The 26,695-nt window shown below is 37.4% G+C and overlaps 1 protein-coding gene across 25 annotated transcripts in view; it reads left to right on the top strand.

The window, feature by feature from the left end:
* Positions 1–26,695, top strand: part of CPLANE1 (ciliogenesis and planar polarity effector complex subunit 1) — a 170,917-nt gene that overhangs the window by 57,987 nt on the left and 86,235 nt on the right. For 20 of the 25 annotated variants that reach the window (XR_010157250.1, XR_010157252.1, XR_010157251.1 and 17 more), the window contains 15 exons: positions 3,733–3,842; positions 4,004–4,162; positions 5,184–5,292; positions 6,499–6,790; positions 7,878–8,817; positions 10,578–10,726; positions 11,406–11,572; positions 12,145–12,227; positions 13,891–13,970; positions 15,614–15,691; positions 17,657–17,849; positions 21,229–21,519; positions 22,002–22,772; positions 24,346–24,512; positions 25,888–26,020. Coding sequence is in view for 22 of the 25 variants with exons in the window: in XM_054685100.2 (XP_054541075.1) it covers positions 3,733–3,842; positions 4,004–4,162; positions 5,184–5,292; positions 6,499–6,790; positions 7,878–8,817; positions 10,578–10,726; positions 11,406–11,572; positions 12,145–12,227; positions 13,891–13,970; positions 15,614–15,691; positions 17,657–17,849; positions 21,229–21,519; positions 22,002–22,772; positions 24,346–24,512; positions 25,888–26,020 (3,722 nt within the window). In the remaining 3 variants the exon portion in view is untranslated. The remainder of the gene's footprint in view (positions 1–3,732; positions 3,843–4,003; positions 4,163–5,183; positions 5,293–6,498; positions 6,791–7,877; positions 8,818–10,577; positions 10,727–11,405; positions 11,573–12,144; positions 12,228–13,890; positions 13,971–15,613; positions 15,692–17,656; positions 17,850–21,228; positions 21,520–22,001; positions 22,773–24,345; positions 24,513–25,887; positions 26,021–26,695) is intronic. The other 5 variants (XM_009449259.5, XM_054685096.2, XM_009449260.5 and 2 more) reach the window with 3 other exon arrangements.

The raw sequence follows: 26,695 nt of genomic DNA on the forward strand, positions 1-26,695 counted from the left end.
TTTTCCTGCCTCAGCCTCCTGAGTAGCTGGGACAACAGGCATGTAGCACCATACCTGGTTAATTTTTGTATTTTTAGTAGAGATGGGGTTTCACCACGTTCCCAGGCTGATCTTGCCCTCCTGAGCTCAAGCGATCCACCTGCCTCTACCTCCCAAAGTGCTGGCTTTACAGGTGTGAGCAACTGCACCTGGCCTAATTTTTTTTATTTGTAAAATAGAGACATGGTCTTACTATGTTGCTCACGCTGGTCTAAACTCCTGGGCTCAATCGATCCTCCCGCCTCAGCCTGCCGAAGTGCTAGGATTACAGGTGTGAGCTACTGTGCTTGGCCAGGCTTTTTTCTATTGAAAAATTTTAAAGTTTATTTTTTACTGTTTAAGCTTTTTTTTTAAATTTAAACTAAGACACAACATATTCATTAGTCTAGGCCTACATAGGGTCAGGATCATCAATATCTCTGTCCTCCACCTCCACATCTTTTTCTACTGGAAAGTCTTCGGGGGCAATACCATGCTTGGAGATGTCTTCTCTTATAACAATGCCTTCTTCTAGAATAACTCCTGAAGGACCTGCCTGAGGCTATTTTACAGTTTTTTTTTAAAATAAGTAAGAGTATACGCTAAAATAACGATAAAAAGCATAGTATAGTAAATAAACCAGTAACAATTGTTTATTATTATCAAGTATTATGTACTGTATATAATTGTATGGGCTAGATTTTATATGACTGGCAGTGCAGTAGGTGTGTTTACACAGTTGTCACCATAAACACCTGAGTAATGTGTGGACTATGATGTCATGATGTCTCTAGGTGACAGAAATTTTTCAGCTCCATTATAATCTTATGGGTGCACCATAGTATATGCAGTCTGTCATTGACCTGAGTGCCATTATGTGGCATCTGACTATATTATCTATCCCATGTTTAAATTTACTTGATAATTTCAAATATGTCTTTTCTATAGTTTTTTTTAAAAAAATCTATCCAATCAAGGTCCACCACACATTGCATTTTGGTTGATATATAAATCTTTCTCTTTTTGTAGTGTGATCGTAGCTCACTGCAGCCTTGACCTCCCAGGTTCAAGTGATCCTTCTACCTCAGCCTCCTGAGTAGCTGGGACTACAGGTGTGCACCACCAGGCCTGGTTATTTTTTTTTTTTTCATTTTTTCATAAAGACAGGGCCTCACTTTTTTGCCCAAGCTGGTCTCGAACTCCTGGGCTCAAGCAGTCCTACCTTGACCTCCCAAAGTGCTGGGATTACAGGCAGGAGCTACCATGCCTGGCCTATAAGTCCATCTTAATCTATAAAAGTTTCCTTGCCCCCATTCTTTTTCATGCCCTTTATTTATTGTGGAAACTAGATCGTTTGTCTAGTAGAACCCGTTCTATTCTGGTTTCAGTTGGTTACATGTTTTTGGTATTCAAACATTTTTGACCATGATTTAAAATAAGTGCAGATTTTATAGCAAGGTAATACATGCACACACCCATATGAAGTTAGAATGAAAATTTAATGAACTACCTTTACTCTTACTGTGTGCAATGCACTCTTTTCTTTTCTTTTTTTTTTGAGACAAAATCTCAAGTCTGTCACCCAGGCTGGAGTGCAGTGGCGTGATCTCAGCTCACTGCAATCTCCACTTCCCCGGTTCAAGTGATTCTTCTGCCTCAGCCTCCCAAGTAGCTGGGATTACAGGTGCACACCACCACGCCCAGCTAATTCTTGTATTTTTAGTAGAGATGAGGTTTCACCAGGTTGACCAGGCTGGTCTCGAACTCCTGACCTCAGGTGATACACCCACCTCGTCCTCCCAAAGTAGTGGGATTACAGGCATGAGCCACTGTGCCCGGCCGCAATGCACGCTTGATATATTCTGTTGTATTCTATTTTAAAAAGATGATTGAGACTCACTGAATTGATTTTATAGCCTAGTAACTAATAAAAGGTTGTAATCCACAGTCTGAAAAACACAGATAAAGGATGTTTTTAGATGAGTCACTGTTTAGTATGTTGCTGCACTGTGTCTTGCTAGTTCTTGGCCTTAGTTCTATCCCAGCTTGCCTGTGAAATATGAAATAATGAAACACATCTGTCAGTAAAGATGCCTTTCTCAAAAGATTGGGCCGTGCTGCCCCGGCAGAATCTATGAGAATCTGATGTGTGGGGTGGGCTGTAGTGTGAAAATGCTCATTGGAGACCCTGATAGTCCCCCTGGGGCCATGTACCCACCATCCTCTCTCACTATTGGGATGAATAGAATGTGTAGAAGACCTGCTTTCTGCCCACTTTCCATAATGTCAAACTGTTCTTTTTGACTTTGTAATATTTATTTTAAAAAGCATATTAAATAGCTCCCTAAAGAAAATGAAAATACTGACTACTAATATAAAAGTCAGTTTATTGTAAAAATAAGGCTTATTTAAAAAATTAAGGCATAGGCTGGGTGTGGTAGCTTATGCCTGTAATCCAAGGCAGGTGGATTACCTGAAGTCAGAAGTTTGAGACCAGCCTGGCCAACATGGTGAAACCCTGTCTCTACTAAAAATACAAAATTAGCCGGATATGGTGGCACACGCTTGTAGTCCCAGGTACTTGGGAGGCTGAGACAGGAGAATCACTTGAACCTGGGAGGTGGAGGCCAAGATCGCACCACTGCACTCCAGCCTGGGCAAGATAGAGCAAGACTCCGTCTCAAAAAAAAATCATAATAAAATAAATAAAAATAAACAATTAAGGCATAAATGAATGAATGCTAAATTTTAGAATATTATCTTTCTTCCTCTAAAGGAAAAGTTCCTATATTTTTCTTTTTCCAGAGATGGTCTTGCTATTGTGCTGCTAGAAAGAAGCGTGTGCAAGTGTCTTTTTCATATAATGATTTCTTTTCCTCTGGGTAGATACCCAGTAGTGGGATTTTTGGATCAAATGGTAGATCTACTTTTAGTTTTTTAAGGAATCTTCACACTGTTTTCCATAGTGGTTGTACTAGTTTACGTTTTCACCAGCAGTGTAAAAGTGTTTCCTTTTCACCACATCCATGCCAACATGGAGGCTGGTCTCAAACTCCTGGGCTCAAACGATCCTCCCACCTCAGGTGTCCAAGTAGCTAGGAGACAAGGTCTTGCTCTGTCTACAGAGCCTACACTACCCCGTTGAAAAGGTCCTATTAACCATAGAACATGAGATGGTTTTCACTTAATTGGTCACATGTTAACTATAATAGAAATTTAAGATTAGCAGAAGAGTGAAAACTTGTTTTGATAGCTGGATTGTGAGCCTGTGCATTGTGTATAGTTAAATCCTGATGCTCCATACAATGGAACACCATATTGGCAACAAGAAGACTTAGTATATTACCATGTGAAAAGATATCTAAGATATAGTAGGTGAAAAAAAAGCTAGTTGCAAAGCAGCATACATAGTATGATTTTATATATCTTTGTGTACTTGTATTGCTTTTAATAAAAAATTATTTACTATTATAAATAGTTTTTAGTATTAAAAATGTTTAAACATAAATGAATATCTGTTAGTGACTTATAAGTCAATCTCCATGACTTTTATATAAGGACTTTTATATAAATTTACAATGAGCATGTGTTCATTTTATAATGAATGAAATAAAGACCTTTATTTTGAAAAAAATGATCAGCAGAGTTGGAGTTGTTATAATATTAATGTACATACTCATATGATTTTCTTTCATATTTGTGTTCCTGCTTTAGGTTGCTTCAGAGAACTTTGTGCTCTGTGTTGGATGCTGCATGTCCGTGATAAGTTATCCTATAGTTGCAGGCAATATCAGAAAGCAAGAGAAAATGTAAAAGGAGAAAAGGTATTTACCAGGGCAAAAATAAGAAAAATGAACACAACGTTACTTGGGAAATTATTGTTTAAAAGAAGATTTTATTGTTTGTAGCAAAACTTTCTTTTGAACTCATTCTGGTCTACCATCTAAACTAAAAAGGAAATGAATGTTTTTCAATATCCTTTTAGGACCTTGAAGTGGAGTTTGATTCTTGTATGATTGAGCACTGTCTTAGTGCAGTGGAATGGGCTTATAGAATGCTGCCTTTCTCTCGGTTTTTTAATATGGAAGAACTTATTCAGGATATAATTTTGAGCCTTATTGGAGAACTGCCACCAATCAGAAAGGTAATGTGCTTGTAGGTGAAAGTAAACTACATCAGAATCAGAGACTTTAAAAGATTTTATTTAATTTTAATTAAGGATGATGTTGCCTTTCTTTGGATTATTTCACTTAGCATAATATCTTGTGGGTTCAAAAAGATAAATACTGTAGGACCTCACTTGTGTGTGGAATATAAAAATGTTAAACTCACGGAAGCAGAGAGTGGAATGGTGGTTGTCAGAGGCTGGGGATGTGGTGGAAATGGGGAGATCTTGGTCAAAGGGTACAACCTTTCAGTTATAAGATGAATAAGTTCTAGGGATCCAATGTACAATATAGTGACTATAGTGTTTTGTTTTGTTTTGTTTTGTTTTTTTTGAGACGGAGTCTCGCTCTGTCACCCAGGCTAGAGTGCAGTGGCGCGATCTCGGCTCACTGCAAGCTCCGCCTCCCGGGTTCACGCCATTCTCCTGCCTCAGCCTTCCGAGCAGCTGGGACCACAGGCTCCCGCCAACACGCCCGGCTAATTTTTTGTATTTTTTTAGTAGACACGGGGTTTCACCACGTTAGCCAGGATGGTCTCGATCTCCTGACCTCGTGATCTGCCCGCCTCGGCCTCCCAAAGTGCTGGGATTACAGGCGTGAGCCACCGCGCTGGGCTATAGTGACTACAGTTAATCGTAGTGTATTGTTTACCTGAAATTTGATAAGGGAGGATATTACAATGGTAAATGTGTGTATTGATGGATGTGCTAATTAATTTGACTATGGAAATCAGCACAGAATGTATACGTATATTAAATCATCACATTGTACACCTTGAATATACACAGTTTTTGTCAATTACATATTTTAAAATAAAAAAGTAAGTTGATACTAAACTCCTATTAGCAGACAGATGCTCAGAGAGAGGCTTTGACCTGACTTCAAAAGATTAGTAAGAAATGTGCATTTATATTTTGAGTTAAAATAAAATATTTGTGGAATGGAAGAAAAAAAAAGAATGATGTTTCTCATAAAACTTAAACAATTTTTTTTCTGAAGGTAGCAGAAATTTTCGTGAAAGCATTTCCCTATCCTGAGGACGTGAGGGTTCCTTTAAGAGACAAATATCACTCGCTTCACCAGAGACTCAGACACTGTGTTGTGAAAGGTATTATTTGTTGTTTCTCAGATAGCTAACAGATAAATTGCGGAAGATTCCCTTTTTGTTTTGAAAATATTTATTTACTGTTGCTTATGTGTCTATGCATTTTTGCCTCTTCCTTGAGATAGAAGTATGAGAAGGTAGAAACATTTCTCCATTGCAGAAAGACTAATCTCTTGCTTTGGAACCAGATGAAGCTGACTTCGGCTCATGGCTCTGTCAGTCAGTAACTGTGCGATCTTAGGCAAGTTGCTCAGTCTCTCTGAGCCTCATATCTTTATTTGTAAAGTGGGCATAGTATTACCTGCTTTATGATGTGTATTCAGAGAGGATTAAGTAAGATAATATAAAATGAGCATATGGTACTTTGTATATTGCAAGTATTTGTTGAAAACAAGTAATTTCCCTTTATGGTTATTTATGCTTCTAATTTTGTTCTTCAAAATTAGAATACACACATTTCTTACTGTGGTAAAATGCATATAATATAAAATTTACCATTTTAGCCATTTAAAATATGCAATTCATTGACATTAAATACATTTACAATGTTGTGGAATTTTTAAAGAATTAAAATTACCCTGCTTTTTAGAACTATAATTCAGTATTTAAGTCCAGGTATGTCCAGTGATTTTGTATTATTCTATTAATATATTGTATTTGTGATTTGTATTTTTCTTAATACTTTTTTTTGACATCCTCTAAAATATTCTGTTTATGTATTAAATAATGTTTTAAAATGTTTCTATAGGCAGCCTTGAAAACCTTCCCTTGCTATTGTTTCTTATTACTTTTAGTAAGAAAAATGTCCTTGATTTTTTTGGCTAGAATTATCCTCATTTTATCTTATTCTCTATGTGAGAATAGAAAAAACATTCATTATTCTTTTTATTAAATATAATTATCCTTCTGAGTTTTAAAACAGTTAAATCACTTAAAGTTTTTTTTTTCCAGGGCATACTTTTTCTTCATGAGGTCTAGGTTCTGTCTCTTTTACTGTGTTCTTTAATGGACCTTCTTTAGCTTCTGCAGTTCTACTTTAAAATATCTTTCCAGTAAATACTGAAGAAAACACAACCAGTAAGAATGTGGAAATAAGCCTTAGTCATCAGTTAGGTTTCTTGTCCCCAGGAGGGACCAGAGTTGGGTCTCCTATGTCTTGAATTGAAATATTTTAATGAACACTAAGACTTTTTATTCTTTTCTTTCCAGGACCCCAGACTGAGGAAATGATGTCTGTTGTCATGCATTCTATCCAGAAAGTGAGGGTGAAAGCTCTAAAACGTGTGCAGAGAAATATAGGCTCTTTTGAAGTGAATATATGGGAACCAATTGAAGAAGAGAAACCAGATGAGGCTCCAGGTGTTGACAGATATTCCCTGGGGACTAGTTTGAGCAGAAGTACACTCACAGAACTGGGGGATTCTGTGGTTCACAGTGATGCAGATACGTTCTCTGAAGCTTTGTCGGTTGAAGAAAAAAGTAGGATAAATATCTATCAAAGGTACAATTGAGATCTTTTAATCACTGGCATTCACTTCCTTTGAAAAGTAGCTTTCAGGCATCTGATGAGCTGATTTCTGGTCCCAGCAACCCTCACTGATTGTGCTATTAATAATATGAATGATAAGTGCCACCCCCTCCACTCATAAGAATATTAGGAGTATAAAATGAGACTATACATTCGAAAATTTACTTTAAGTATTATTGATATATGAAATAATTTTGCCATCTGAAATTATAAAATCAAAGGAGTAGATGAAATTCTACACTTCACTGGAGGACTTTCAGTTTTTTTTAGTAATCTTTAGACTTAAATAGTTTGAGGTTACTGAGTTAGCCATATTATTTTTAAGGAAATTTTTCCTTAAATTTCCTTAATATTTTTAAGGGAAATATTTCAGGGAAGGAAATTGCCTCAATCAGAAGGGATGGGATGCTTTCAGCCCAGGTGGCCAACACCTATTCTCTTACTGAGGGAACTAAGGATCTGTGTTCTGCCCTAAGAATCATGTTGAGAAGAAACATTTAAAAGGAATTGTGGTTGGGCAGTTAAGGTGTCCGCCCAACAGGTTTCATAACAGCTAAAAGTGTTTAGAAAAAGTTCCCAGTTTTTGTGTGGTAAAACAAAAAAGGTCAGTCTTGCTTATTATACATGGTATTAGGGGAGCTGAGCGGGCAGATGCAAGAGAGAAACAAGAAATCCTAAATTTTGTTGTATATCAGTGGCTTGGAGTTTTTGTTGACTTTGTATTCCTAAAATCTGACCCATTAGAGGACTATTTCTTTTACCCACAGAAAAATTATTCATGTTCTTTTATAGTGAAATTTCTGTGGACACATTTTAATCTCTTCTAATACAAATTTTCCCTTTTGATATTAATTTTTTTTGATCTCATAGTAGAAATGTTCCACTCTTGAAAACACTTAGAAATCATTTAGTCCCACTCCCTCGTTTGAAATGTAGGTAATTGAGGCACACAAAATATACATGACTTAATCATTGGAGAGAATTTTTCATGTCAATTCTAAGATCAGTTTTAGTGATTAAATGATCTCTAATTTTGTCTTATTTTATTTTTTTGCTATAGAAATGCCCCAAATCACATGGAATTAACATCGATTCGTAAGCCAACTGATAAAAGGAAAATGTGTAATCAGAAAGAAAATCCTACAAAGAAAGAAGATCATGAAAAGTTATCACAAAATACACTTCCTGTAATAGGTGTTTGGGAATTTGAACGTGATGATGATGAATATATTAAATTCCTTGATCTGTTTTTGAGTTACATTCTTGAAAGAGACCTACCTTATTCCAGGGATGCTGACATTCCATTTCTAACTAGTTTTTCTGGAAAGCTTAGAGAACATGAACTTAATTCTTTACTTTTTGATGTACATACAACATTAAAACGACATCAGAGCAAAACTAAAAGCCAGAATGTGTTTAGAGCTGGTTCTTGCTTTGTTGTTGCTCCTGAGTCCTATGAATCAGAAAAATCATCCTCTTTAAATGATGAATATGGCATGCATTTAGAAAACCAGGAACTTTCATCATCAGTACTGGTTAATCAAGGAATCAAACCTTTTTTACAATATCCTTCGAATGAAGTCAATAAGAATGAAGGAATGAGTGGATTATTTGGTTTAAAACAAAGCTCAATTTACAAAATACAAGATGACACTAGAGAGAAATGTCTAATCCAGAGATCATCAAACCACATTTTTTGGACTCCCAAGTCCATTAAAACTAGAAGATGTATTTTCAAAGCTATTCAGTGCAATGATATTAACCCTCAAGAAGATCTTCCTTTAGCACTAAACACTTTTGGCAGTATAGGAAGACTGCTGGAATGGATGATAAGGTGGTCTAATAGAAGGCTACTCTGTGATTCTGGTATAACTGAGTCATCCTCTGAGTACAGTCCAGTAATTCGTGTAAAGACCTCTACAGCTGCCATTCTTACATCATTATGGCTTTTGGAACAACCCTATTTTGCTACATATAAGGCAAAAAATGCCATTATTAAGGTAAGCATATCAATTGTTTATTACTTACAAATGAGAATTCTCATTTTAGATTAAAACTATGTTTACATTTCCCATCTATTAAAGAATCATTAAATAATAGAAAATTAATGACAATGTTGATTATAATCAGTATCTCCTATTTTTTTCTTCCAGTGGTTCCTTTAATTCTTAACAATAAAGTGCTTTCAGAGAGGCTGTGAGGTTTTGAAGTTTTATGTGTATTTATAAAAAAGAAAAAAAGGAAGGAGATAATTTTAAGTGATATTACAAGTGGTATTACACGTATATTATTTCTCCTTTCAGTTTCAGGTTTTGGTTCAGATGAAGGAGGACTAGGTGGCTCTGTAGTTTTAATTACTGATGTCTCATCAAGTCCGTTAGGGGATAGTTTTTCTTATACTCTCAGGCCAGAAGAGGTTGGAGAACCAAACACAGAAAGGCAGATGGGGGAGTCAGTAGAGGAGTTAATGTTTAATTAACTATTCTTTCTTCCCTAGTCAATGGCAAGTGCTTTTATTCTGAAGTAGTTTATTCTAGGCTGAAGGATGTGAATGTGTGTGTGTATGTGTGTGTGTGTATGTGAATATGTGAATTTGTTTTCTTTTATTTTTTACTTATTCATTTTTTGAGACAGAGTCTTGCTTTTTGTTTTGTTTTGTTTTTTGTTTTTTTTGAGATGGAGTCTCACTCTGTCACCCAGGCTGGAGTGCAGTGGCGTGATCTCAACTCACTGCAACCTCCGCCTCCTGGATTCAAGCGATTCTCCTGCCTCAGCCTTGTGAGTAGCTGGGACTACAGGCACGCGCCACCACGCCTGACTAATTTTTGTATTTTTTTAGTAGAGATGGGGTTTCACCATATTGGCTAGGGTGGTCTCAAACTCCTGACCTTGTGATCCGCCCGCCTCGGCCTCCCAAAGTGCTGGGATTACAGGTGTGAGCCCCTGCGCCTGGTCCAGAGTCTTGCTTTATCACCCAGGCTGGAGTGCAGTCTTAGGATCACAGCTGTCTGTAGCCTTGACCTCCTGGGCTCAAGTGATCCTTCCACTTGAATCTTCCAAGCAGCTGGGACCACAGGCTCATGCCACTATGCCTGGCTAATTTTTAAATTTTTTATAGAGACAGGGTTTCCCTTTGTTACCCAAGCTGGTCTCAAACTCCTGAGCTCAAGTGACCTTCCCACCTTGGCCTCTCAAAATGTTGGGATTACAGGTGGGAGCCACCACACTAGTCCTTTTTTTTCCTTGAGATTGGTTTCTGTTATCATAAGGTATACAGTTTATATGATACTGTGATATTGGTCATCCTTGAAATGTGTATTTCTAGGTAATGTATATGGAAATTTTAAGTGAGACAAAAAGGATGTACCTTGTGTTTTTAGCTGCATGTATTTTTGTCTACTATGTCATTTTGAAATAACTACTGAATGTCTTTATGATATAGCAAAGGGAATGAAATGAGGATATTATAATTTTTTTGCCATTGTTTTGTGGCCTGAAAACAATGACAATATGCCTTACAAATTTGTAAGGCTGATTTCTTTTGAATACTATTTAGGTAGTCAGATTTGCTTTTTCCAGTTAGAATAAAGACTTGATCATTGCTTCAGCAACAAATATTGAGTTGTAGAAATGCAGTAAATATTTGATAAATGAATAAGAGGATTATTCAGGATTCCTGTAGAAAGAATGAATAATTTTAAAATATGGTGAAAAATAAAGGGTTCAATAAATACTAAATACTTTAAATGGTTTGCTTTAGATGGTAGAGAATCGTGACACTGGGTGTCAGATTGGACCCAATATTGAGAGGGAGAGCAAATCAGATGCTGGCGGTTCAGTTGCAGTAGCAACTCCAGGTGGAACTGAGGAAAGAAATGGTCAGAATAAATCTTGTCAAAATATCTTGAAGTAAGTTGCCGATTATACTCTTCTTTTCAATATAAGACACGTGGTTTGATGGCATTTGGGCTTAAAGGGAAGATCAAACCCTTGAAAGTTAAAGGAATGAGCATTTTTTGAAGTAGAGGAGCAGGCAGTGAGCTTTCTGAGGTGCTTTAACAATTCATTGCAAATTGTATTTCTTCCCTCTTGGTCTAGCTTATATCTTCTGAGAGAGCAATTAATTCATCCTGAGGGATTCCTTTATCAATTTATTTCCCATATCAGAAGTTGAACTAATCCTTTCATCCATTTTTATATATGAAGCAATGCTAGGAGTAACATAGCTTTGAATACCAAGGCAAAAGCCATTATAGCATGAAGAGTCCTTTGTGAGAATGATAATTTTAGATAAGTTGAAATTATTCCGATCATTCGAGTAAATAAAAACTATGATGTTTAGTTATTTACTGAACAATCTTTACCTGAGCTTCTGTGTATCAGAATTTTTTAAAGAAAGATTTTATAAATATGAAACCAAAGTTTGTTCTTTGCTTTTAAAAAACTGAATTAAGCCGAGATTGCGCCATTGCACTCCAGCCTGGGTGAGACTCCATCTTAAAAAAAAAAACCAAAAAAAAAACCCAAAACTGAATTAGCTCTTTATCTCCAAGAATAGTTGTAATTTTAGTTGCTGCATTTTTTTCAGTAGAATGCCAACTGAAGCAGAAAATCCTGATATAAAAGAAATCAATGATGATATTATTTCCGTCACTCATAATACTAAAAAAGAATTTATAGATATTGATGAGAATCTTTTAGAAGTAGAAGCATTTACAGAAGAGGAAATGGATATGCACGTATCAGACTATGAAGGTCAGTTCATTTAGATAATCTATTTTTTTGGCTTTATTAATTTGAAATTGGTAAATAATATTATCTGAGGTAACTTATTTAGTCTTATACCTAAGTTAGTATGTTTACAGTAGCCTAAAATAAAAAATTAAGAGAATTAAATATTTATGAAATATTGAGCATATTAACTCTAATTTTGGTTTTAATAAAACCAAGAAGATCTAAGGTATTTTTATGTTGGTGCTCTTTTACAATTGTTGGGCGTCTTGTGCTGCTTATATAATAATTATGGTCTGTTAATTTCTGTGAAGCAACTCTATAAACCTCTCCCCAGCAGTCTTCCTTAAGACAGAAACTCTCAGAGCACTACGTGGAGTTAAACATACTGAATAATAAGGGCTCTCAAGGCTCATCTGGGATTTACCTGATGAAGATGGAATAGACTCCAGGTGTTTTCAAAGACTGTCTTTATAAAAAGGATAGAAAATATTTCTGTCATTATATTGTTTCTGGTAATATTCCCTGAGCCCCCTAAAAAGTCAATAGCTTATTTTTTAAATGATCAGTTTCTCTTCATCTTCACTTATCGCTAGAAGACACTGAAGAATCTGTTGGAGGTTTCAGAAGTCCCAGTCTTGCCATTTGCATGATGACTTTACCACAGCAGTTAGAAGAAGTAAGTCAATAAATAGTGGATATAATTATTCTTCTTTCATTTTGTATAGTGTTTAAATTATACATGTTTTTATTCATTGTTATTAAATATATCAAAGCAGGGCTAGCTCTTAAAAATGCACTATGGGTTGTAGAATATAGCCATGCTGTGTGGCATTTTTCTTTCCCTGAAATTCTAGTACAGTGTAGTAACCTGTCCAGTAATTTCAGGCAATGAAATTTTCACGTCATAAACTGCTTTAGCAAATTTATTTAATCAAGAGTAGCAAATGTGTCCTTTATTTAAAAAGTATGGAAGTATGGCCAAGCATGGCAACTGATGCCTGTAATCCCAGCACTTTGGGAGGCTGAGGCGGGAGGATTGCTTGAGGCCAGGAGTTTTAGACCAGCCTGGTCAAGAGAACAAGACTCCATCTCTACAAAAAATTAAAAAATAGCCAGGCATGGTGGCATGCGCCTGTAGTAGTCTCAGCTACTTAGAAGGCTGAGGTGAGAGGATCATTTGACTCCAGGAGTTTGAGGCTGTAGTGAGCTGTAATGTGCTACTACATTCCAGCCTGGGCAACAGAGTGAGACCCTGTCTTTTAAAAAAAAATTAAAAAGTATAATTCAGCTGTAGTATACTTTTTATACATATATATACTTTTTGATATTATTTTTCTCAAAACTCTATACACTGAATTTCCAGGGGGAACATAGACATTTCCAATTATTGTAACAATTCTGTGTTTTTGTTTTTTTTTTTCGAGATGAGGGTCTTGCTCTTTTGCCCAAGCTGGAGTGCAGTGGCACGATCATGGCTCACCGCAGCCTGGAATTCCTGGAATAAAGTCATCCTCTTGCCTCAGCCTCCCAAGTAGCTGGGTCTTACTATAGGTGCACACCACTATGCCCAGCTAATTTTTTTTAAAAAAACATTTTTTTGTAGAGACTGGGCCTTGCTATGTTGCTTAGGCTGGTCTTGAACTCCTAGCCTCAACCTCTCAAAGTGCTGAAATTACAGGTGTGAGCCACTGTGCCCTATCTGTTGTAACAATTCTTTTTTATTTTTATTTTTATTTTTATTTTTATTTTTGAGACAGTCTTGCTCTGTTGCCCAGGCTGGAGTGCAGTGGTGTGATCTTGGCTAACTGCAGCTTCCACCTCCCAGGTTCAAGCAATTCTGCCTCAGCCTCCCAAGTAGCTGGGACTACAGGTATGCGCCACCATGCCTAACTAATTTTTTGTATTTTTTTATAGAGACAGAGTTTCACCATGTTGGCCAGGCTGATCTTGAGCTCCTGACCTCAAGTGGATCTGCCTGCCTTGTAACAATTCTTTTAAAAAAGATTCATTTTTCCTGGTTTTATAGTTGTTTTTACAGGGAAATGAATAATCATATAGTGTTAGGTGTATATAATTTACAGTGTGTTAGTCTACTGACACAATCTTGTCTTTGTAACTTAGCATGCTCAATAGCCCAGTGTGACAGACTGGAGGCAATTCACACAGTATAAAGATTAGGTCAGAGCAGGACTGGGAGTACATTTTACTGTTTGATTTCTCACTTGCTTGTAGACTGTTGTTACTCTGGTTAAGTGGCTAATATGAGACTCAAAATACTCAAGACAGTAATACCTATTTGTTTTACCTGTTTTCTTTTTGGGTACTATTCATTTTAACAGGAGTTCACAGAAGAGGTTCAGTGTCAAAGGGAAGAACCACTGGAGACAATTATGGAGGAAAAATCGACTGAACAAAAAGGGTAAGGGGGAAAAAAGTATGACAGTGATTGTCACTGGTTACCTCAGTGAAGCTTTCAGCTTTTTTCCTTCATAATTTACAATACATGATTTAGGGTGGTATTGTGTTTCTAGTGAAACTGTAACTTCAGTTTATAGTTATGGTAAAATGATTTTTGGTAAATGTTATACTTCTATGTATTGATAGAGTGAAATAAATAATGATATCTAAAATGCCTTTTGTTCTCTCATCACTATCAGCCTTATCAAAATAAAGCTGTAAATAGGCCAAAGCTTATTTAGCTGCTAAGTAGGGAACCACTTTTCATACTTATTCCATTTTTATTGAGTCAAATAAAGAATGATTATAAATTATTTTATGTATGTATAAAATCTTTCACTGTTGTGATGATTACTATACACTATTCATTAGGGCTATGATGTACACATACACTGCCGGCTAGCTTATTGCTTCAAGGAGAGCTGAAGGCAGTTTTCATGTGTTGCAGTTTGGACATGATTTCTAAATCTTTAGAATTTTAGAAGTTCTAAATTTTAGAATTCCCTTAGATCAGAAAGGCAACATGGCCAGGCGTGGTGGCTCATGCCTGTAATCCCAGCACTCTAGGAGGCCGAGGCGGGTGGATCATGAGGTCAAGAGATCAAGACCATCCTGGCTAACACAGTGAAACCCTGTCTCTACTAAAAATACAAAAAATTAACTGGGTGTGGTGGCGGGCGCTTGTAGTTACAGCTACTCGGGAGGCTGAGGCAGGAGAATGGCATGACCCGGGGAGGCGGAGCTTGCAGTGAGCCGAGATCAGGCCACTGCACTCCAGCCTGGGCAACAGAGCAAGACTCTGTCTCAAAAAAAAAAAAAAAAGGCAATATAATTAGATTTTCTTTTTCTGTTCAGTATGCAAATTTTGTTAGTTTTTCTGTGGACAGTTAAAAAGAATATATTTAATACTATGGGCCTTTACAAGTAATTTAGATACTTCTATTCATAAAAATGATTCCTTCGGAAAATTACCCAAGAAAGAGAGAGAAGACAAACACTAATCTTTACAGTTTCTTTTTTCTTTTCTTTCTTTTCTTTTCTTTTTTTTTTTTGGAAACAGGGTCTTGCTGTGTTGCCCAGGTGTGCACCACCATGCCTAGCTAATTTTTTTGTATTTTTTTTAGAGATGGGATTCGCCATGTCGCCCAGGCTGGTCTCAAACTCCTGAGCTCAGGTGATCTGCCTGCCTTGGCCTCCCACAGTGCTGGGATTACAGTCGTGAGCCATCGTGCCCAGCCTCTTTACAGTTTCAAATGTGACAATGGGCTCTAGGGTTCTGAGCATAGTGTCTCCCTCTTCTATAGGTGAAATTTGGGTCTTAACTAACCTCATGTCCCCTCATTTTGGGTTCTGTTGTTTTCATTGCTGAGCAGTCAGCAGTATTTAAGTGGTGTTTTAAGTCATCCAGACATATTTTTTTGCTTTTGCTTAGATCTGTTACTAATTGCTATGGAGACAAATGTAAACAGATTGTAATTATGAGCTAAACATTATAGAAGATTAGAGGATGTTTAGACTCTTAGATGGCTGAGCATAGATCACTCATACCTTAGATAATGCAAAGAATATCTTGCTTACTAATCACCTGTTAATTTTTATTGATAGTACGATCGAAGCCTTTTCACATCCTGGGCATACCACTCCTCAATCAATGCAAGTAGATACAAGTTCAGAAATTTCTAGGTAAGAAGTTTTGCCTACTATACCATTTAAAAATAGTTGTGTTTTACAAATCACAGAGTGAAAGTATGCTGACTGTACCATTTTTGAAACAATTGCTACATTTTGACTAAAAACTAAGAAAATAAATGAAAGCAACATAAAACATTGAAAGAGCAGCATAAGCACACAGATCTGACATCTTTCATTACTGAGTTTCCACTAGCGATTGTATTTTAAAGTTACACAGGAACTATGTTGAGCAGTCTTTTCTGAAAAAAAGTAGTGATATATTATTGAAAGATGAAGTTGTTGCTCATTTTCAGCTTCTAACTGATTTCTTGTAGTGTTTGAAATGCTTTTAATTCTCTCACAGAACAGACTCATCCGGTTCTTTTGAACAGAGTGCTTAGTGTTTAGAAATCTTGCCAAAATAGGAAAATATAGCACAGCTTTACCTCAGAAAAAAATTTTCATAGTTAGAATCGATCTCCTTGAGACCTGTTGAAAGCAAAGCCCAATAAACTTGTTTTAAAATGGGCAGATCTGTTTGTGCAAGGAGACCTTCTTCACAAAATGTTGTTGCGTCTGCATGAGTCCTCATACCCAGATCCGGCCCTTTTGCTACACTCAGTTTAAAGAGCTTCTGAGACTGGCCTGGGCTGTGCACATCCAGCTGTACCTACAGCTCAGTTTACCCCTACACCTGCCCCTACTGTCCCAAGGCCTTCTTGAGTGCCAGTGACTTGTGCAAGCATGAATGCACCCACCCTGTGCCCAAGGGGACCTCTACAGCCCTGGAGCCCCTTGTGGCTTTACTAGGAATGCCTGAAGAGGGGTCAGCCTGAAACCCATTCCCCCTTCCATCACACTTCAGGAACCCAGTCGCCAGAGGGTGCCTCCTAAACCTTCTTTGGCTCCGCTCACTCTTTAGATTCCAGATCCCTGTCACTGGGCAACTAACTCCCTTGTCACCCAGCTAAGAAAGCTGGGGACAGTGGAGGCTGGCAGCAGCTGTGAGAAACATGATTCTCAAGGAGCAACACTCAAAGCTTTCACTTTGGCAGAAAAGGAAAAGGTAGATCAGTTGTAATGCCTATTTTTTGTGAATTTGCCAAATAAAGTTTTTTTATTGGGTGTGTTAAGATGCTCGATAAAAGGCAAATATTATTGCCAAATGGGAATGAGTGTAAACCTAAATAAGTCTATATGAAATTTAATATGTTCTTTTCTTTTTTGGAAACAGTGATCTGTTTGAATCTGATAACTGCCTGCTCCCTTGCTTAGTTTATAAAATGTGGAAAACTTTGAGTATCTGCTATGTTTGAGGAGTCATCCCCCAACAGTCATTTTGTTTTTAAAAAAAAAAAAACCTAAACACCTTGCTTTGATCCTTAATTTTTATTTGTAAATAAGCATTTTTTATTAGGGTTTATGGTACATTTAAACTCTGAGGTTTGCTTGGAAATGAAATGTTCACAGTACTATTGTTTCACATTTAATGATGATATACAGTAGTTTTCTCTACTGATCCTAGAATTAAGTTTTTTGAACCCAGTTTTTCCCTAGTTTTCTTAACTCTATGCTGGATCATTAATTTTAGTCAAAAACATATTTCTAAGCCAAATTACAAATTGTGAAGTCTGTACAGCTAATCAGAATGATTCCACAGGTCTCAAATTCAGATGTCCACAGGGACCAGGCAAGTGAAATATATGTCAGCTCTTGGGTTTGCAACACCCTATGAAGGAGCCCATCACTGACTAGACAATCCCTTAATAAAGATGAAAATTGAGCTGATGACAAATGTGTCTGGGGGGCTGACGGGCACTAGAGAGAAAGGCTTTAGGGTTTAAATTTCTAGAAAACTACTAGAATAACCTTTAAATTGGAAGACAAAAGTGGGATCAAAATATTCTGATCATAGACATTCAATTTGTTTTTTGTCAATTTTAATGCATGTTTTTTATTTAAATGCTTTCCACGCAGTGCACAGATTTCTACATATAAAGAAAAATCTTCCTCAGTTCCACTTCTGATACCAAATGGAGTCAATGTTGCTTCACAACCACCTGCTCCAACACCTCAGAAGACCCAGAGAAATGAATGCACGGCTCAGTTACCAGATTGTTCGGAGTCTGTTAGGCAGATGCTGCAAGATGAAATGTTTAAATTAGTTCAGGTAAGCACATCTCTATATAAGTAAGTAAATCTACACATAGTGTACATGTAGGGTTTTAAAATATTAATAGATTTCCAGAAATTGACAAGGTGAAATTATATCATAAGCATTTCTCTGCTTTGGGTACTTTTCATTCAAATGTTTATAACTGGTTGGGCGCAGTGGCTCATGTTTGTAATCCCAGCACTTTGGGAGGTCAAGGTAGGAGGATTGCTTGAGACCAGGAGTTTGAAACCAGCTTGGGCAACATAGTGAGACTCTGCTAGGAAACTCTACTAGGAAAAAAAAGACCTCTAGGGCCCAGAGGTCTAGGCTAAGCTACCTACTTCTCACAATGACCTATTTTTACTGAGCTCTTTGGGATGCAGCTGCTCACAAAAGTGAGGTGGGGAGTAATCAAACCAGATTAGTGGGCTCCTACTCAAAAGTATCCAAGGTTTATTTTCCAGCTGACACTATCACATATTTCTTATCCATATTTCTTGTGCTTGAGTTGAAACTGTCAGCTGCATTTCAAATTACTGTTCACTTTGACTTTCATCATACCTGGCTATCCTTTTTTTCTGTTTACCAACAATGGTTAATTATTTACCTTTTTAGAAACATTAGTTTCCTTCAGATCTAAACCTCTGCTCATTTGTCCTACATTCACTTCCATATCCTTTTATGTGATGTAATATATACCATTTCCATATTGATGATTCTCGGCACTAATTTTCTTTTTAAAAAATTTTTTTATATTTTTATTTTTTGAGACGGAATCTCACTCTGTTGCCCAGGCTGGAGTGCAGTGGTGTGATCTCGGCTCACTGCAACCTCTGCCTCCCAGGTTCAAGCGTCTTCTGCCTCAGCCTCCTGAGTAGCTGGGATTATAGGCATGTACCACCTTGCCTGGCTAATTTTTATATTTTTAGTAAAGATGGAGTTTCACCATGTTGGCCAGGCTGGTCTCGAACTCCTGACCTCAGGTGATCTGCCTGCCTTGGCCTCCCAAAGTGCTAGGATTACAGGCGTGAGCCGCTGTGCCCAGCTGCACTAATTTTCTCTTTGAACTTAGGGGCCTTGATGAGAATAGTTGTTCAGCATGTCTCCCTGTCCCATGAAACTTACTGAAACTAATTTTATTCTTATTCTCCCTAGTCCCTTGTTTCATTTTTCTGTTTAGTAGCACCACTGATTCTACCAGCTTAATGTTTTAGAGACATCTTTCAAACTGTTAGATGGATTACTTGGGGACTTCACTGGTCACTGTCCTATATATTTAACACATTATCCAGATAATTCTGATGCACACAAAAGATTAAGAATCACTATCTTCAAAAGTCATCTTTGCCTTCTTTCACAACCCCTACCCAGTGTTTTACTATGCCCTCTTGAATTTTTTGCCCATACTATATGTCGGTAATAGCCACTTGCTATTTCTATAGCAGTGGCTAACCTTAGATTCTTAGTTTCATTCTTCCATTGTCTTCTATATTCTAGGACACTTTCTTCAGGTATTATTTTAATAATATTAGTCACCTGTTTAAAAATCTTCAGTAAATTTCAGGAACAAATTTGTATAATATATGATATCAATCTTGTTTTAAAAATAGAAAGAAGCCAGGCTCTTTATATTTTTAAATTTTATAAGAGGTGGCTCATACCTGTAATCCTAGTGCTTTGGGTGGCTGAGGTAGGAGGATTGCTTGAGGCCAGGAGTTTGAGACCAGCCTGGACAACATAGCAAGACCTCATCTCTACAAAAACAAACAAACAAACAAAAACTCAAAAAGCAAACCATTATCCAGGCATGGTAGCACATGCCTATAGTCTCAGCTACTCGGCAGGCTGAGGTTGGAGGATGCTTTGAGCCCAGGAATTTGAGGTTACAGTGGTCTATGATCAGTCTACTGCACTCCAGCCTGGGTAGCAGGGTGAGACCTTGTCTTTTAGATAGAATAGATAGAGAGAGAGAGAGAGTAAGCTAGAGAAAGGAAATATACTAAAATGTCAATGCTCATTATTTTTGAGGGTAGGATTATGAATGATATTTATTTTATTTTTAAAATTTCTGTTTTTTCCTGTGTGTATTTACTTTATAATTAAAAGAAAACTACATTTTTTAAAACCTGCACTATTTCCCTATTGGTTTGTTCTATCAAATGCAAATTCTTCTGTTGGCCTTCAAAAACTTCACTTTGAAGTCTTTACCTTCCCTCCTTTCCTGCCTTACTTTCACAAGTCTAGTTGTTCTCAAAGTATGATGCCTGGACGAGTAGTATCAGCATCACTTAGACGTTGGAAATACAAATTCTCAGATCCCTATCCTAGACCTGTTGAATCAGAAACTTGGGATAGGGATCAGCAGAGTCGTTCAAGTCCTCCAGGTAATTCTGATGCATGCCGAAGTTTGTGAACTTCTGTACTAGCCTATCTTTTCATTATCCCTGCTGTAAATCTCTTGTTCCAGCTAAGCCAATGTCTATGCTAGTGCTTCCCAAGCTTTTCTGGACATTTAAATAACCTGGTCATCTTAATGAATACAGATGCTCGTTCCTATCCTCAGACATTGCGATTATTGATAGGGAGTGACCTGGTCATCGGGACTTATAAATACTTCTCAGGTGATTGTAATGTGCAGCAAAGTTTGGGGACAACTGGTGTCTGACTACTTTCACCTAGTCAGCGTTTCCAAGGGAATTCCTTGCTCTTCACCTGTGTACTGCTTTCTGCTCATTGCTGAAAACTGTCCAAAATACACTTATTCTGGGAATCTGTCTTTTTCGTGTGTGTAGACAGAATCTTACTCTGTCACCAGGCTGGAGTGCAGTGGCACGATCTTGGCTCAGTGTAACCTCCGCCTCCCTGGTTCAAGCGATTCTCCTGCCTCAGCTTCCCGAGTAGTTGGGACTACAGGCCCGTGCCACCACGCCCAGCTAATTTTTGTATTTTTAATAGAGATGGGGTTTCATCATGTTGGCTAGGATGGTCTCAATCTCTTGACCTCATGATCTGCCTGCCTCGGCCTCCCAAAGTGCTGGGATTACAGGCGTGAGCCATTGTGCCCGGCCTATTCTGGGAATCTGTCTTTATCCCACTCCTTTGATCCCTGGGATGTTTATGGAAACTGAATACTGTAAACTGTTTGCAAATAGTTCCAAGTTTCATTCGCAAGTGAGTATTCATATGCCTGGTTGACAGGAAGTTATCATTTTTTTCCTCTCCCTTTAAAAAAAAAAAAAATTTCCCTGACTATGCCTCCTGCTCAGCATTCATGATTCTCATAGATACTAAGACAAATGTGTGACTATTGTAGAGTACTCAGATGATTGTTGTTATTCCTTAGATTCTTTTTGTTATATTTTAAGATATCGCTTCAATTTTTGTTTTATTCAAGCTGCAGCAGATCAACTTCATGAGCCTAATGCAAATAGTAGGATCATCCTTTGCGAATCTCCCAGATATACAACAACTTGTACAGCAGTCTCAGTCTGTGCATTTAGGGGAAAGCCAAGAATCAAACCTAAGAGGATGTGGTGATGTTGACGACAGCAACAAAAATCTTAAGGAGAGATTTTTTATTAAACCACCGTCAATGGGAGAGAACACCAGAGAGCCTCGCAAGAACAGCCCACACTGCCATGAAGGAACTATCCCATCTGGTAAAAATAGTACTGGAAACGTACAGGTAATGTATGTAAAAATACCATTAATGGCTGGGCGCGGTGGCTCATGTCTGTAATCCCAGCACTTTGGCAGGCCGCACCTGAGGTTGGGAGTTCGAGACCAGCCTGGCCAACATCGTGAAACCCCGTCTCTACTAAAAATACAAAAGTTAGCCGGGTGTGGTGGCGCATGCCTGTAATCCCAGCTACTCAGGAGGCTGAGGCAGGAGAATTGCTTGAACTCAGGAGGTGGAGGTTGCAGTGAGCCGAGATAATGTCACTGTACTCCAGCCTGGGTGACAGAGCAAGACTCTGTCTCAGAAAAAAAAAAAATAATAATAATGTCCTGAGTAGTTCAATAGTCATCGTGTTTTTTGTTGAATAAATAATTTTTTTTTTAGCAGTTACTACATTCTACCCACTGCAAAACATACTGAATGCCATTTACAAAGGAAGGAATTTCTAATATATTCTAAACTTACATAATATCTTTTTTCTCTTCCAGAATGTTCCACATGGGAGTATTCCTTTATGTCAATTAAATGGCCAGCCCCAGAAAAGAGGACCAATTCCATCATCTCAAAACTTACCATCCACTTCGTTTTATCCAGCTCCTGCTGGAAATACTCACCTCTACCTTTTGTCCACACCTTCTGTTTTTCAGAAGGCACCTAGACTTATCCCACATGCAAAAACATTTAGTCCTGGTGATGGCTTTCCTTTGCTTCAATTTAAGTCTAAACAAGAATTCCAGCCCCTTTTCTTACATACAGGAAGTATTCCACAAGTTCCCTTCAGGCCTTTGCCACAACCAAGAGAGGCTTGGGGATTATCTGACTCCTTCCAACCTGCTCTGCCACAGAGAGCAGCACAAACTACTCCAGCATCCCATTTGAATGTAAGCCAGTATAATACTGAAGCCAGAAAAAAAGAAGTTGAGCAGAAGACATGGGCAGAAACTGTAATTACAGAAATTCCTAATCATGTGAACTTGGATCAATATGTTGGACAAGAAAATTTGACACCTCAACAGGACTCTTCAGTGTTTATAAAACCAGAAAAACTATTTGATGTTAAGCCAGGGACCCTTGAGATATCTCCTCACCATTCCTTTGGACTTCCGTTACTATACCTGCCACTTAAACCTCCTAATATGTTTCCATCAACCTCAAGAGCATCTATTACAGTTCCCTCAACACCTATCCAACCTATAGCAGAAGAAAGAAAATACCCAAGATTGTCATTACTTCATTCACATTTGTCCCCAGAAAATAGGGTAATGAATTTTTGTATGGTAATGCAAAAGCAGTGTCCTGCACTATTTTTTTCATACCATAAGTACTGTATGGTCAATGAAAAGCTCTTGTACATAAAAAAATGCTTGTTATAGAAAATAGCATATAAAAATTAGGTTTAAAATAATGATTGTAGCTGGGCATGGTGGCTCATGCCTGTAATCCCAATACTTTGGGAGGCCAAGATGGGAGGATCCCTTGATCCCCAGGAGTTTGAGACTAGCCTGGGTAACGTAGGGAGAAGCTGTCTCTATTAAAAAAAAAATTGTGTATTTTAAAGGTTTTAGGTCTTTCTATCAATACTGGAATTTACTGGACTCTTTCATAAATATTTCTGCTGCTCTGGGAAGAAATAAGAAGTAAAATTACCAGGTACTCTGTGTAAGATTTAAACACTCAAGAAAGCAAAAAAATTACCAGATGCTCTTGTTTATGTGTGTGTAGAGAGGAGAGCAAGTGAGCACACATATTGTTTGAGGTTCCTAGCAATTATTGTATGCTCTTCAAATCTTTGACAGGTTAAATTTGTTAAATAGACCCAGATCTGTGATTAGTAGCATATATATTAAAATGGTAGTTTTATAAACCCACCAAGTCCTCTTTAAAGGTATAACTTTTGATTTATGAAATTAAAATGGTTTAGGCTCTAGTTTTGAGGAGAGCAGTACTATCTTAGGGAGGTAATTGAGTAATGCATTCTGTGGTGTACTTTTATGATTTGAAGATGGTACTGGGAAAGGAAATGGTTATTCCTTAGAAAAAATACTTACCATGCTTCCTTTTCTTCTGAACATATAACGAGCCAAAGAAGAACCCCAAGTTTTTATCACCCAATTCCCAAGGCTTCAGGGATTTTCAGCATATTGCTGGTCTATTCCATCTGTGGTTTTCGTGCCTCTACATCTTCCCTGTTCCAAACAATTTTAAGTTAAATGCTGGACATTATATAATTTCATTTATAAGAGGAAAGGTTTTTTTTGTTTTTATGTATGAGACGGAGCCTTGCCCTGTCACCAGGCTGGAGTGTAATGGCGCCATCTCAGCTCACTGCAACCTCCAACTCCCAGATTCAAGTGATTCTCCTGCCTCAGCCTCCCAAGTAGCTGGGGTTACAGGCACGCACCACAATGCCTGGATAATTTTTTATATCTTTAGTAGGGACGGAGTTTCACCATGTTGGTCAGGCTGGTCTCAAACTCCTGACCTTGTGATCAGCCCGTCTCGACCTCCCAAAGTGCTGGGATTACAGGCGTGAGCCACTGCACTTGGCCAGAGGAAAGCTTTTTAATAAGGGAATGAAATTAGGAAGTTGAGAACTTCTAGCTTAATTTCTGAAATAGGATGACCCATTTGAAACTTTCAGCACTTTAAATCACTTTTTCTCTAAGATATGTATACTCATATTGCCAGTTTAAATCAATTTGTTATATTTGATTTGTTCTAACTGTTGCACAGTTTAATTTAAACAAATGTATTTTTCCTCAGTCTTTTGTTGAAATATTACATAATTGAGTTTGCAATTTGTCATTCTTATGCTTTGTTTCTTTCTTGTAGTGCAAAAAAACACAACTTATCCCACTTGAAAACCTCATTGCGTTTAAACAAAGCCAACAGAAACTAACACATAATTTATTTGAACAAGGTGATGCTGGACACCTTCAACTTCTAAAGGTCAAAATAGAACCACCTGAAGTAAGACAAGGAAAGGACAGTAAAAAAAGGCAAGGCTTAAGTGAAATTTTATTTGATAATATCATATATCAGCAAGTTCATTATTATTTATAATCACACAGTAATCTGGTTCAGTCTCCTAGGCTATACACAATTGCACATTCAGTTTTCTTTTCAAATGTCATGCATCTGAAAACATTTTATGTGAGAAAAATTCCTATTTTGTGAGACAAATACTATAATTTTTTCCCATTTTATTAAGGAATTCTTTCCTACCATTCATAGACTGGAGGATTCTTTTACAGTGTCGGTAATAGGATGAACAGTCATTTGCTGCTCAAATATTTGGTACAATATCCCATATGCAGTAGTACTTCCTTATCCCCAGGAATACATGCCAAGACCTTCAGTGGATACCTGAAACTGCAGATAGTACTGAACCCTATTATATATTTTGTTTTTTTCTATATATGCATGCCAATGATAAAGTTTAAGTTATAGATTAGGCACAGTAAGCAATGCACAATAACTAGTAATAAAATATAACAATTATAACTATATTGTAATACAAGTTATAAGAATGTGATCTGTTTCTCTCTGTCTCTCAAAATATCTTACTGCACTGAACTCATCTATTTTTGAACCATGGTTGAACTCTGATAACTGAAACCTTGGAAAGTGAAACCATGGATAAGCGGGGACTACTGTATCATCCAATACTTTGAACCAATCATCTTACCGTATTCTTTAGACTCTTACAGTAAGCAGGAGGGTAGGTGATGTAAATTGTTTCAGGGCACTAAGAAATGTGTATGTGAAAAGCAAGGCTGTGACTTCTAGTGAAGAGCACTTACTGTAGTGTTTTACCGCATATATTGATTGGTAGATTATTACTAAGTCTAGAAAATACTTTTAAAATTTCACATTTATCAGACTGTAAAATCTGTTACTAGTGCTCTCTTTCCAGAAATTTTCTGTTTCCATCTATTCCCTCTTCAAATTAAGTCTTCCCTTTAGCATTTTGAGACCTCTTTCCTCCTTGCTGTAATTTTGCTGAGGTGACTAAGTGTGCTTAATGTCTTCAAATAGACAATTGGAGGTATCTGATAGGGTTTCTGGCACCAGCTTCAAATCCACAGAAAAGAGAGTTTAATAATTACCTAAGATGTGTAACCCTGTCCTTAGATTCCAGTGACTAATATAGAATAGTCAGTTCAGTAGTAGAGGTTCTAGAAATAAATTTCACATTTGGTGTTTTGCTTATATTTGCTTGTATTTGCAGAATATCTTGCTAATTTAATTAAATGCTATTGAAAATAATTTATGAACGTAATTTTGTCAACTGTATCCCTATATAGCATGATAAATGAAAAGCAAATGTTGCTATAGTTGTAAAAGTATGTTTTATGCTATTATGTTTAACAGGCAAAGAAGAAGAGCTGAGAAAGAGCTGCAAGAAAAAAGATGTGAGAAACTGAGGAGAAAACCAAATGTGACTTTTCGACCAGAGAATTCCATAATTAATAATGATGATTCAGAAATCATTAAGAAACCCAAGGTATAGAAAAACTGCTATAGATTCTTCCCTGGTTTGCATGTACACTGAGTTTGGTATGTCTTTGTGGTTTATCTAGTCTGATTGCTGGGAGCTTCTGACTGTGACTAGGAGGATCTTCATATCATTCAGTATATCAGTCCCTGCTGCCTCCCTCCACAGAGCAGTAGACATAGAGTTCTGAATGTGAAAAGCAACTTGATGGTACATGAAAAACTGCAGTTTAGAGCATCTGCCTGTGTGGCTTTTTTATATTTGAAATCACCCTTTGCTTATTTCTATGACATCTTAATATATATGTTATGTTATTTGGGCTTCTCCTAATACAGTTTCACCGTTCTCTGAGATTCCTCTAGGATTTCCCAAACAGGTTTGTTGTGTAACCTCTATTTTAAGTCACGTCTTTTTTAAAAATTTAATTTATTATTATTTTTTAGAGATAGGGCCTTGCTCTGTTGCACAGGCTGTAGTGCAGTGGCATAAATATAGCTCACTGCAGCCTCCACCTCCTGGGCTCGGGCAATCCTCCTGCTTCAGCCTCCCAAATAGCTAGAACTACAGGTGTGTGCCACCATGCCCAGCTAATTAAAAAATATTTTTTGAGAGGTGGGACCTTGCTGTGTTGCCCAGGCTGGTCTCCAACTCCTGACCTCAAGTGATCCTTCCACCTCAGCCTCC

Source organism: Pan troglodytes, chromosome 4, assembly GCF_028858775.2.
Source record: "Pan troglodytes isolate AG18354 chromosome 4, NHGRI_mPanTro3-v2.0_pri, whole genome shotgun sequence".
Classification (NCBI taxonomy): Eukaryota; Metazoa; Chordata; class Mammalia; order Primates; family Hominidae; genus Pan; species Pan troglodytes.